General features: G+C 42.5%; 1 protein-coding gene across 1 annotated transcript in view; it reads right to left on the minus strand.

Moving 5' to 3' along the window:
- Positions 1-1,021: 1,021 nt before the first annotated feature.
- HUNK (hormonally up-regulated Neu-associated kinase) overlaps positions 1,022-12,517 on the minus strand; it is a 66,686-nt gene continuing 55,190 nt past the window's right edge. Inside the window, exons 8-10 of the mRNA XM_035116775.3 lie at positions 10,130-10,210; positions 5,863-6,040; positions 1,022-4,443 (exon numbers count right to left, since the gene is read on the minus strand). Coding sequence (XP_034972666.1) covers positions 3,776-4,443; positions 5,863-6,040; positions 10,130-10,210 — 927 coding nt within the window. The 3' untranslated portion in view covers positions 1,022-3,775. The remainder of the gene's footprint in view (positions 4,444-5,862; positions 6,041-10,129; positions 10,211-12,517) is intronic.

A 12,517-nucleotide genomic window follows, 5' to 3' on the forward strand; every position in this document is an offset into this window, starting at 1 on the left:
TGCTGTGTGTGTCTGTGTGTGTTTAAAACAGCCCTTTTGTGCAGAACTGCTCTTCCATTGTACTGAATAGGGACAGATATTTTTTTAAAAAAATAATTGAAAAAATGGGTGTTTCTTTCTGAACCATAAAGCAAAACTGAAAGGTGCTAAGTCAAGAACTGTGACAAAAGGTCTGCAGCACAAGACCTGAGCTTCAGGACTGGCCACCAGCGATTTTTCTACTGATCTAGCATTTAGAATGTTCCTCCCTGTGCTAGGGAATTAATTATCACAAGTAGATTTTACTTCACCTCCTACTTGCCTTAGGGTCTAATTAATGTATCTGCCTGGCTATTTGAATTCCAACAGTGGAAGGGCGGCTATACAAGCTGCTTGTGTGAATTGGCTTGCCAAATGGGACAATCATTTTAGCAATCTCAAATCCCCTCCCTCCCTCAAACTGGGAACAGCATAAGCTAAACTGAACCACAGAGACACTTCTTTACACGGATGACTTGCCACAAGGATTTGCCTTGATGTGATTTCAGTGCCACGTGGCCACACACACTGCAGAGTGCCACCGCAAACTGGGCCTACAGTGCCCTTCGAATGGAGCAGAAGGAAAGACTGGAGACACCCGTGGTGACAGCACATTGGGAAAGAGTTTGGGTGAAGGAGCAGTTCTTTATGTGGAACTGCCAACTATTATTCTAGTAATTTTGCTTCAAGGCTTGGTTGTGTACTGAAGACGGTGGGCTGTGATACTGCATCTTGGGAAATGCACCGTGCAAATTGCAGTAATCACAAAATGGATTGTGAATTTGTACAGAACAGTATGGTTCACACAAATGGCACCAGCCAAACAGAGTGCAGATGAACTATGAATCCCAACCGTGTCCCCACTCAAAGTGCATTTGCATGTGGGCTGTTAGCAAGTGTGAATCAGTCCTTAGGAAGCAGCTTGTAGGATACGTTGCATACACAGTTATAGTTACTACCGTAATACTCATATTTCAGAATAAAAACAGATTCAGCAACAATATTATTTCATTCTGCTATTACATGTATTTACCATTTGTTCACAAAAAATACAGCTCTCTCTTGCTTCCCCCAACATTTCATTGGGTTCCAAATAAACCTGAGTTGATAGTTCAAGTTAGTATTTGCAGGACATTCAGGTACAGAAGTCTGAAGCATGCACAGAACGGTATGCTGATTATTAGTGCCTTAATATTGTGTTCTATGGGGAAATGCCACCAATCATATTTTATAACTTCACAAACATCAGTGGTGTATGGGTCCTTATCAGAATATTTGGGGTTATTTTGAAGACACTACTTGAAATACTGAGGTTTTTCAGAAAGCATAGTTGAAGCACACACAAAACATGCCACAATCCCATTTTAACAAGGTAATTTTTGTTTACTTTATTTAACCAGTAAGCGGTGTTGTAAACTTGATTAAACTTACAATGCAGCTTGCTTTGTCTAAGGGGGCTATATGGATAAAAATGTAAATGAAACCACCCAGTAGAAGGGATAGTAGAGGTTCATAATGTAGCAGTTTCTGGAATGCATGACCTTTCAAAATTCATCTCTGGAGTCTGAAAAACCCTTAATTGTGTAAAGTCAAGTTCAAAAGGGCTAGAACAATCTCAGGCAGCTGAAACTGGGTGGTGCTGGCTAAGAATATGGGCATTTCTCCCTGTCTTTTTCTAGACCAGCTGCACATGAACATGCCTGCACATGGTATGTGCTTAAAAAAATTTTCTCGCACACAGTAGGATACTGTTCTTTCATGGTGAGGAATCTGAAACATTTTCAGCCATTCAGGCCTATGCCAATGCGGATGTTCATTTGACACAAGCACACTGCACATTGTTTCAGCCTGGCCTGCTCCCATACTTCTCCTTGGACTAGTTTTCACAAAGAGCAATGTATTAAAAATTGCACAACTTCAGGCTATGCATGAGCTTAAAAGCAGGCACGGTCTTCTCCCGTTTGTGCTAAACCATAGTTTTGCTTAGCATTACATGTGAATCGGTCAGTTTGTAGAGTTGGATTATAACATGGCACTTGTGAAAATTCAGTGATCTGGACTGCAAGGTAGTCAGTGGCACTGTTATTGGATTAAGGTGCCACTACCTTTGAAGCAGAAACAACTGTTCTCATGCATATACCTATTCCTAAGATGGCGTTACAACCAATGGGTGCTTCTACTTTGGATGTACTCCTGTACAAGCATGTGGATCCAATTTCAAGACGGCTGCAGCCAAAGAACTGCTCGTGCTCCTGACATCCTGTCTGCTGCTGTTCTTCAATCCTAACCTTTTAAGAAATATTTGGTGCTGAGCTGAGATTTCATGTGTATCAACAGAATCTCAGCGGGAAAAACCTGATTATCTAATCTCGGGGTTTCTTAAAGAAGGCATCAAACGACTCAGAAACATACCTTTAAAAACAATCTCTCAATAATTCCCCCCCCCCCAAAGCATTTATTCTGATTCGTCTTCTATAAAGGCATTAACATCTAGATACTGTGTATGCTAAAGAAGAGGGGAAGCATATAAACCATTAGTGACTATCTGCCACCGTGCTAGTCTAATGTTAACAACTATCAGCAATCCTGTATATATAACATGTGCTAGCAGGGAACAGGTAAACCATAGAATAGTCTTTGGTTAAAACCCTGTAAATTAATAACAAATTATTTGCACAAAACCCCCTATTTTCTTATTCAGACATTTTCTTTACTGTGAAATAAAAAGAGATGCAGAGTACAGAACATGTTTGCCTTTTACGAAAGTTAATCACAGTTTGTAGCACTACTAAATTTTTGATGACAACTGCATTACCATTCCTGCCATTTGCAAATGGCACTGGAGCTAGCAGACGTGTCCTTTGATAACTCTTCTGAATGCAGTGCAGAGTTTCTCAGCAACACTTTCAAGTATGTCCAATGCTGTTTTGCTAAAACTGAAAGTATACAATTTTTCTAAAGGCAGTTTTACAGAATAGCTATACAGATGACCGGGTGTTTCTTTTTTAAAGCACAGCATTTAGAAATATGGACTATTGTCTCATGAGGAGGATGAAAATGTGAACAAAGATTTCCTTACAGTCAAACTAGTTCTGAGATGATCATGTCTCTTTATAATAGCATCTCTTAACAAATGAACATTTCCTTTAGGAAAAATATAGAATGATTTTAGGTGTTTTGGAATTATTAGACAGTAAAAACTGCTTCAGTTATCAGCATCTTGCTCTGGTTTTTGTGCTTTTATGCCAAGTCCCTTCAGGTCTGTTTCTTCTTCATCTGTACATGACTTAAGAGAGCACATTTGCTTCAGAAATATGAAAAAACTTAAGTTTTCCTGTTTTTGAGTAATACGAATAGTGTGTATGCCTGTGAAATAGAGAACTATTGCCTGACAAGTACATCAACCACAGCTTTACAAACCAGAGGGCAATTCAACAAATTCTTCTTTCACTGTCCAATCAAGTTGTTAGGTCCAGTGATCTGTTGTTGACATAAACGTATGTGCAATATTAGAACACAGCCAAAAAGTATCTGCTTGGGAAGATTACACAGATCTTCAAAAGTGAGAGTTTTTACATCACTTGAAATATTTGTCCTTTCCCACCATTCGCACTAGTCCTAGGCCACTGAAATATGTGGCCTTGTGATTTCCTTATTGGATGTGATAACAAAATACACAGAAAAAAACATTTCACTACTTCTATGGGAAAGTCCCAGAAAACAGCACTACACAAATTAGATTTTCAGAAAAGTCACCTCAGCACTGGCCATTTATAGGGTCCATTATATTGAATGAAATTTGTGTTGGGCTCATTTGCTGCAGCTGTGGCATTCTTGCTTCCAGCGTCTTCTCTGTTGGTGACCCTACTGACTGATTCCTTTTCCGCATCATCTGTCCAATACCCATCATTGGGAATCGACCTCTGCTTTTCACACAGTTAGGGCTCCCCAGAGGATTAGAGACATTACTTAGCTGAGTTGGAGACACAGCTTCCTCTCTAAAAGAACTGCTCTTTTCGTCATATGTGAAGGACAGTTGAGTAGGATGAACTGGACTTTTAGTAGGACTGGGAGAAGTTCCTCCTGGCTGGAAGAGCGGTGACAATGTCCTTTCACTGGAACTTCTCCGGCCAAAATTGACTGGCGAGCTTAGCATTCGATACTGATGCGTGGGAGAAATTTGATCTATTTGGTCCTCTCTGTCGCCGGTTTCAAAAGAATGCACAATGTTCAGAATTAAAGGAGAATCCAAATTCTGGTTGCCAGGGCTTGAGGGCTCTTGCTGAGGTGAATCTTGCCGCTTGGTGAGCCTTGGGGTCCTTGGAACAGGTTGCTGGATTTCAAGGTATTCCAGAGAATAGGAGGTGACACAACCTGTCTTGGCTGTAGCTGATTCATGGAAGGGGCTCAAGCCACTAGGAGAATCTACAAAACAATATTTTAAAAGAGTCAAGAAAAACCTTTCATGGATGTTCCTGCCCCCCCCCCGCCCAGACAAGGCCAGTGAGAAACCGCCTGTTTAAAATTCAAATCCTAAACATAAACATACCCTCAGAACAATACAGTAAATACAAGTTTAATCCAAAATGTGCTTTCCTTTAAGGTGTGTTATTCTGCTTATTTCTTCTCCGCTTTGTGCTTACACTTTGCCTGCCTGCCCCATCAGAAAGCTAACCTTCCTATTATTCTCATTTCTCTGTTCTGTCAAGGCTGTCTACCCCCTTCTCCATCTCTCTCTCTCTCTCTCTCTCTCTCTCTCTCTCTCTCTCTCTCTCTCTCTCTCTCTCTCTCTCTCTCTCTCTCCCCTAAGGGAATCTGTGGTCATGTCCCTTCCCAAGCTAATCAAACCTAAACCATCGTCCGGGACAGAAAGAAAGATAACTGTGCACTAAGAAGTTTGAACAGAGGAAGGAATCTTATCTGAAAAGCCAGTGATAATTCAAACATACTGGAAGTCAGGAAACAGAACTTTTCAGAACATGCAATTATCCCCAAACACATTTGTCTTTTTGGGATGCATCTTGATGCCGAGTGCTGTAAGTCAACTGCTATTTCACAACTTATGCAGCAGTGAATGCTTATTTAAAACTGCCCATGCACAATGTGGCTACATGTGACTCATTGATATGTATATCTGAGCAATACACCTAGTTCCTTGAATCCACGAATACATGCTTTCTGAGTTTATAATGTACAGTTTCATATTTACATGTAAACAATATTAAGTGTATGTGCAAAAAATGTAAAATATGGAATGGACCTCTGCTAAAACCATGCTCTTAACAGCTATTCTTTGTTATGTTTGTGAATGGCCTACAGCACTAAAATGAATTATAAAATCAAATGGCAGAAAAAGAATATGAGTGTGGGGCAAAACAAAACTTAAATGCCATCCCATGCCTCTTGTGGAACAGTTTACATGGCTTCCCCAATGAATTCTAGCCTGGTAAGACTCCTGAGGAAATATCACCCTCATCAGATTACAACTCCCAGAGTTCAAATATTCTATACCCCCACCTCCCTGCCACAATTAGGATTCCCTAGGGAGAGATAATTTGTGTTAAACAAGTTGATGGCTGTTATCCTATGCATCCTTACTGGGGAGTAATCCCACTGAACACAGTGGGACATACACCCGAGTAAAGATTAATTGAGTCACACAAAAATGCTGCAAGCCTATATGCACTGACCTGGGAGTAATTCCTGAACACAGCAGGGCCAGCTTCTGAGCAGATATGTACAGGGTGGCAGTGAAAGTCTGTGATATGCCCTAATTTTCTCTGATCTGCAACTTACAAAGCAAATCTAGATCACATCAAGAGCTTGAAAGATGGCTTCACTTACCTTTCTCTGGTGCACAACCCTGGGTAGCTTTGTGATCATTCAGCAGAGCCTTTGTAGTCTGTATCTGTGTCAGAAGGCAGGTAGGAGGTTCTTTGAAGGTGGGGGAATTTTTCTCAGATTTCTTAAGAAGTGGGTGAAGAGGCTCTTCCTTCGTTTCTTGTTCCTTGACCTTTTTGTCCTTCAAATTTAAAAGCACATAAACAAAAATGGTTTGGTTTGTTGGAATCTGCTTTAGAAAGTTTCAAAAACAGGTGAAATAAAAACACTGCTTCTTAACAGCATTCCAAGTTTGAAAAGGCAGCATTAAGTTAATGGAAGCAAGTTCATCAGGCTGGAAAAGGCGCCCCAGCCCTGTTTTTGGGCCTATCAACCTTGTGTCCCCTTTGGATCCCTCTTCTTCCTGCCAGTAGTGCAGTTCCAGTAATTTGCCCCATGTGACTTTCTTATACAGTATCTTCTATCTCCCAAAATGCAATTCATGTGTCTGTACAAGGAGCTTTCATATCATACCAGTACTAGAACTAGGATGGGAAAGTAGGAGCAGCTTTGGTTGGGTGGAGCAGAAGGAAAACATCCTGGGAGGTTGGTGGGACTTACAGCACCTCAGGTCTTGGGCTGTACCACCCACCACCGACAGGGATTAACACAAATTATTGGTGCATCAAGCTAATAATTGTAGCTGATTAGCCAAGAAGTGAAAACTATTTGACCCCCCCCCCCCGACTGCTATTGAAAATCGAAGGATTCCAGAACACCAAGGTTGCAATCTGCTCTACCCCGACACCCAGATTTATAGAAGAGGATCCCCAGATTTCGTATGCTCTGAGATGAAAATAAGGAGCATTAATCAACAGCCTTGAAATCTAGCACTTGGCAGCAACTGGCATGTTATCACCTTACTAGTGGAATTCAGCCCGTTTAAAAACGGGCGCTAGAACGCTGCTCTCGTGCAGCGCCGGCATGGGACGGGGGGCGGGAGAAGCATGGCATGGCATGGCTCCGCGCAGCGCTGATCAGCGCCGACCTGGCAGGCCGCCAGATCAAGGAAGCAGCCTGCCGGGTCAGCACCCAGCAGCGCTGCACAAAGCACCGGGGGACTGGTGGCGGGGAAGGCAGGCAGGCACTTGCTCTCTTGCCTGCCTGCATTCCCCACCGCCTGTCACACGAAGATCGGCGGCCGCTGCTTGCCGGGGCTTGTCAACCCCGGCAAACAGCGCCCGCCTCAATTCGGCTCTGTCCCCCGATGCGCTACGGCTCGGGGAAGCAGGCAGGGAGATGGCAATTGCCGTCTCCCTGCCTGCTTCCCCAAACCAAAGCGCGTGGGGGACAGAGCCGCATTGAGGCGTGGGGGGGGGCTTTTCGCCATTTGCCTTCCCCCCAGGGGGAGGCAAACGACGAAAAACCCCGCCGCGCCGCACTTCGGCTCGGGGACTGGCTTGGCGGTGGGGGGAAGAAGGGGAGGAATTCCTCCCCTTCTTCCCGCCGCCGCCAAGCCAAAGCCGCCTTCCCTCGGCGCCCGCTGCCGCTTCGGCTTCCTCCGTCCCATGCTGGCGGTGCGCGGCAAGGCTGCCGGGGGAAGCGCTTCTCTCCCCCGCCGCCTCACCGCGCACCTCCAGCATGAGACTGGGCTTCGGAGCGGGGGTTGGCGGAGCGGCGGTTGGCAGAGGGGTTGGGGGGGGAGAGCGCGCGCGTCCAATCCCTGTGTCCCTGGTTGTCTCTCCGTCCAATCCCTGTGTCTCTGGGGTACATGCGCAGTACCCCAGGGACACACGGGACAGCTTGGACGCAGGGACAACTTGGACTTTATTATATAGGATGTGAACCTGCTGTGTCTAGCTCTGATTGCACAGGGTGGGATGCTAACTAAAGTTCAGCAAGCTGTCGGACTGGAGGCTATGACAGCATTACAACGAATTACCTAGGATTAATAACAGTTGGTATAATATTTTATGTAGCACTTTCAATGTAAAGCATGCTTTATAATTTTTATCCAATACATCCTCATTACAAGTATTGGATATTGGTCACTATGATTCCCATCACTCTGATGGTGACACAGAGATGTCTCACCAAAACCACTTGCACTTTGGATTGCGGTATCTAGTGGACAGAACCTTCCTTGGCATTTGTTTTTCCCATTATTAAAATGATGCAGATGAATTTTCTGCAAAGTGCAGGAGGACCCTAGGAGATGTCTGGCCGCATCTCCATAGTAACACTCTGATGCACTTTCATGTATCTCTTACGTTCAGAATAGCTCTTTGCAAGTGGATGTCTGTAGCTGCAAGCTCGGCTGAAAAGGATGCTTTGTCTGACTGTAGTAGCTGAACAACACTGAGATGTGTGTCTCATTCCCATGCCTGTATCAAATGAAATTATCGCGGGGCCCTTAAGACATGCTACCAACAATTGCTGGTTTTAGCTACACACATGTGCTGATGATAAAGTTTTGCAATAAGCCAGAACATGAGACACAATGGAGATTGACCCCCCCCCCCGCATAATTATTAAATCTTTATATGATTAAATATCTTAGGAGTCACACACTTTCTATTAGTTTTTGATTGTATCCATTTGGGCTGGGGTGTATGTGCATGTGCACACATATGTATGTATGTATGTATGTATGTATGTATGTATGTATGTATGTATGTATCTCTGTTGTGTCTATATGTAGATGTACATATATGTCTACATACAAAAAAACACACATACACGCCAGCAAATGATTCTGAAAAAATGTGAAGCAAGAATATTTACTTGCCCAATTAATTTAATAAAAACACATCAGAATTAATACCATGGTTTTAACAGCAATCTTTGAAAAGTATTCCCTTTTTTTTGCAAGTGCTGCAAGTTAAATCACAGCTATGAATGTTTACATCAGTCGAGTTACAGAAGCAGAAGAAGGATGAGCTAACTAAACTGCTCTCCTTCAAGAACAGAGAAAGTGGCTGCATTTCTGGACTGTTGCCAGAGAGAAGCTATGTCCTAACCTGGTTGCTAAACAACACTGGCAGAATATCTATCTTGTTTTTCAATGAGCTATGATGGCTCATTGTTTTTAAGGTCTTTTTATTGTATTACTTCTATGAAACAATGAAGGAGCAATTCCCAAACGACGCAAAAATGAAAGGGCGGCTAATAATTAGATTCATGAATTAAATTTTTTCTGGTGCCCTGCTATATTGTCCAAATATTTAGTATTCAAAATAACCTGTTGCCTGATATAGACTCCATCCCCTGGGATGTGTGCACCACCAACTCTGTGTATGCTTACATCAGCTTTGCATCTCCGTACATTTGCCCCATATGATCAGCACATTCTCTCTGAGCTGGATTATGGCTCTTGTGATAAATAAAAAGGTAAATGTAAAGGTACCCCTGACCATTAGGTCCAGTCGGTGACAACTCTGGGGTTGCGTGCGCATCTCAATCTATAGGCTGAGGGAGCTGGCTTTGTCCGCAGACAATTTTTCCGGGTCATGTGGCGAAACCACAGCAGCGCACGGAAATGCCGTTTATCTTCCCGCCAGAGCGGTACCTATTTATCTATTTACACTTTGATGGGCTTTTGAACTGCTAGTTCGACAGGAGCAGGGACTGAGCAACGGGAGCTCACCCCATTGCGGGGATTCGAACCACCAACCTTCTGATTGGCAAGCCCTAGGCTCTGTGGTTTAGACCATAACACCACCCACGTCCCTCTTGTGATAAATACATGGCATCAAATACAATGGTTCCACTTAGGTAAGTAGGCGGCAATTAGGGAACATGGCATTACAGCAAATGTTGGGCAGTGTGTTCTCTGTCATAGAATTATTCCTTATACAGAATCTGTTTTGGAAATTGCTGAAACTGCTCTAAATGAAAATAACAAGCTGTGGTGCAGCATTAGCAATAGCTTAAAAGTTGTTGCTTTTTTAAAAAGAAGATGCCAACAGCATCTATTGTCGACTTGTATTGATTTTGTTTCTAAAAATGGGAATAGTATTGTTTCCCTTTATTTATTTATTGAATTTATATCCCACTCTTCCTCCTCAAGGATGTATTCAGCATTTGCCAAACTGGATTACCCCATGTTGCCTTGGCATGTTTTTGCAGTGAGTCATATGGTAAGCTTCTCTTGCACAGCCATACTTCACAAGACCTCTGGGCATGGCTTTCTGTTTGTACTCTTTGTTGAACCAAAACCTTGTAATTTGAAATAACAGTCAAGGGAAATGCCAAATATTGCCTGGTCCCAAATAATTGTAACCTGGTTTACCTCGTAGGTGTCCTTGTTTGACTTGTATTTTTCTATCCGACACCAATGGTTCATGTACACATTATCGGGAGCTTCTGTCTTCTGGAAGGATAAATAATAACCGTGAGATATTTGTGGGGAGAATTAGAGCACCATTAGTTCAAATACTTGTCAAACAGAACTGAAATCACTACTTCCACTCTAAATATTGGGGAAGCCAGACTGGGATCTACTGGTGGATAGGTAGGTGATTTGCATAGTTTGGCAAGTTTTGGTTCTGACTCCCATTTGTCTTAAGAGCATCAACATCTAAAAGGCTTCCTCCCTATTCTAAATTAAGCTGCTGAAATAAAGAATGATTGATAAAAAGCCAAGAGTGGAGTCTTGACCTGGGCTGAGCATGTGGTTAGTACTACTTTGCCTTCTGAAAATATGCCCTTTCCCAGAGTCACTATTCTCCACCTGGTTCCTCCTCTTCAGGCCATTAGTGGAAAAAAAATCAAGTAGACCCCACAAACCTGAAGTCTGCCCTCCTCAGTTATTATTTGACAGTACAGTATAGTCTAACAAAATTACAATCTCATAATTGTCTAGTAACAGGTTAAGTCCAAATAACCATGGTAGGTAAACAGGTATAGGACTGTAGCCTCAATCTCACAATTATTTTACTTCAGAAATTGCTGTAAATAAATAGCCAGCTACACATCTTCTTAACATGCTTCCCTCCCAAATATAATCATAACCAGGGATGCATTTAACAATTCTTGTGACTCACAAAAATAATCACCTTCAGGTAAAATGGAAACCAGGTAAACAAGCACTAAACATGGGAATTAAACTATTTAAAAAATAAAACCAGTTTCCTTGATGCTTAAACTGGAAAGCCTCTAGGGCGCCCAAATTCTCGTTTAAACAAGAAACGGCCAAAGGGCAGAGGGCTTACAAACAACTTCCTCATTAATTGCACCCCTACCTACTTTAACAGAAAAAGAGTCAGCTATCATGTAGCTCAAAAGGACAGGCGAACAATTCATTCCTGATAATCTTTTATATAGCTCTGAGGTAGCACTGCTGGGAGTTTGGACTTTTCAAAGAAGACAGAGATAACAGAGGAAAGTGCTCTTCATTATTGATGGAACCTTCCTCGTATGGAAGAGGATAAAGACTGGGTCCTCTCAAAGTGTGTCGCAGGTGACAGCTACAATCCATTTCTTTAATTCTTCAGATTGAGGTGACAGTAACTGAGTTATTGTGCTGGTGTTCACTGTCTGATAGAAATTTATTATGGGCACAGAAGGCTGGCGAGCGTGTTTTTTTTTTACAGGCTCACAAAGCAACCAGGTACCCCAGCGAGTTATTAAGATGATAGCTATTTCACTTTGAGCACTATAACCAGCTTCTGGTACACCAAATTGGTTTTACAAACTAGTTCTGATACTTTGGGTGTGATGGCAATGCAGAAGAAAAAAACATTATTTAAACTGAGATGTTCTGAAGAGTAAATGTAAAAAGGAATGAATCTTGCAAAAATAAAATCAATACCACACCCCACCCACCCACCCACCCATATGCAACTCTTGCCTATAAGATGACAACGTGTGAACAGCAATTCTAACAAAGAGCCCAGGTAGTGCAGGACAATGGACTCAACAATACATCTGCAGCCCTGCTGGAAGGGTGGAGTGTTGGGTTGTTGTTGTTTACTGTTGTTGTACCAGCACCATGTTGGCGCAGATGAGGGGCTCGAGGATGGGGACCACTCGTGGATCCTTAAGGCTTTGGATCTAGTTTCGGAATTTTCTACCTGGCTAGTAGCCTTCCTCTCAGGCCAAAAGAAACACAAGGACTCACCATCCTGATTCCCCCCCCCCAAAAAAAACTTTTGGGGTTAGGATTCCCTCCTCAGTAGGTTAAACGGCTATATCAATAAAAAAATCTGACCAAAAAATTGCTTCCAAATAATTGTCTTACATATTTATTTATTTTTAAAAATGTTAAATTTGTTAGTACAGGTACGGCAAAACCTGTGAATGGCAGGTACAATTTTGAAAAGGTATTCCCCCCTTTTGCGCTTAAATTCAAACTTATATCAGTTTTTTAAACTGATTGATCAACTAATACTCTTATGATGAATTAAGGTTTATGTTTCCAACATAGGGGACAGCCCCCAAATGACAGTTATTGCTACCTCTAAGAGTAAACTCAGGGCTGAGTGGCAAAATGACGTGGCCACCGAGAAACAAGTGGGAGGTTATCAGAAGGCTCCGTGAAACCCTGACATTTGCATAATTACAAATTACAACTGTTTTAAAAATCTTCTCCCTTTTAACCACTCCCACTTCCCCCAGGAGTGTTGAGAATAGAAAAATGGGAGTGGAGGGGGGGATGCCTTGTTTTAGGCCTTTATAG

Source organism: Zootoca vivipara, chromosome 4 (assembly GCF_965207765.1).
Source record: "Zootoca vivipara chromosome 4, rZooViv2.hap1.1, whole genome shotgun sequence".
Taxonomy (NCBI): domain Eukaryota; kingdom Metazoa; phylum Chordata; class Lepidosauria; order Squamata; family Lacertidae; genus Zootoca; species Zootoca vivipara.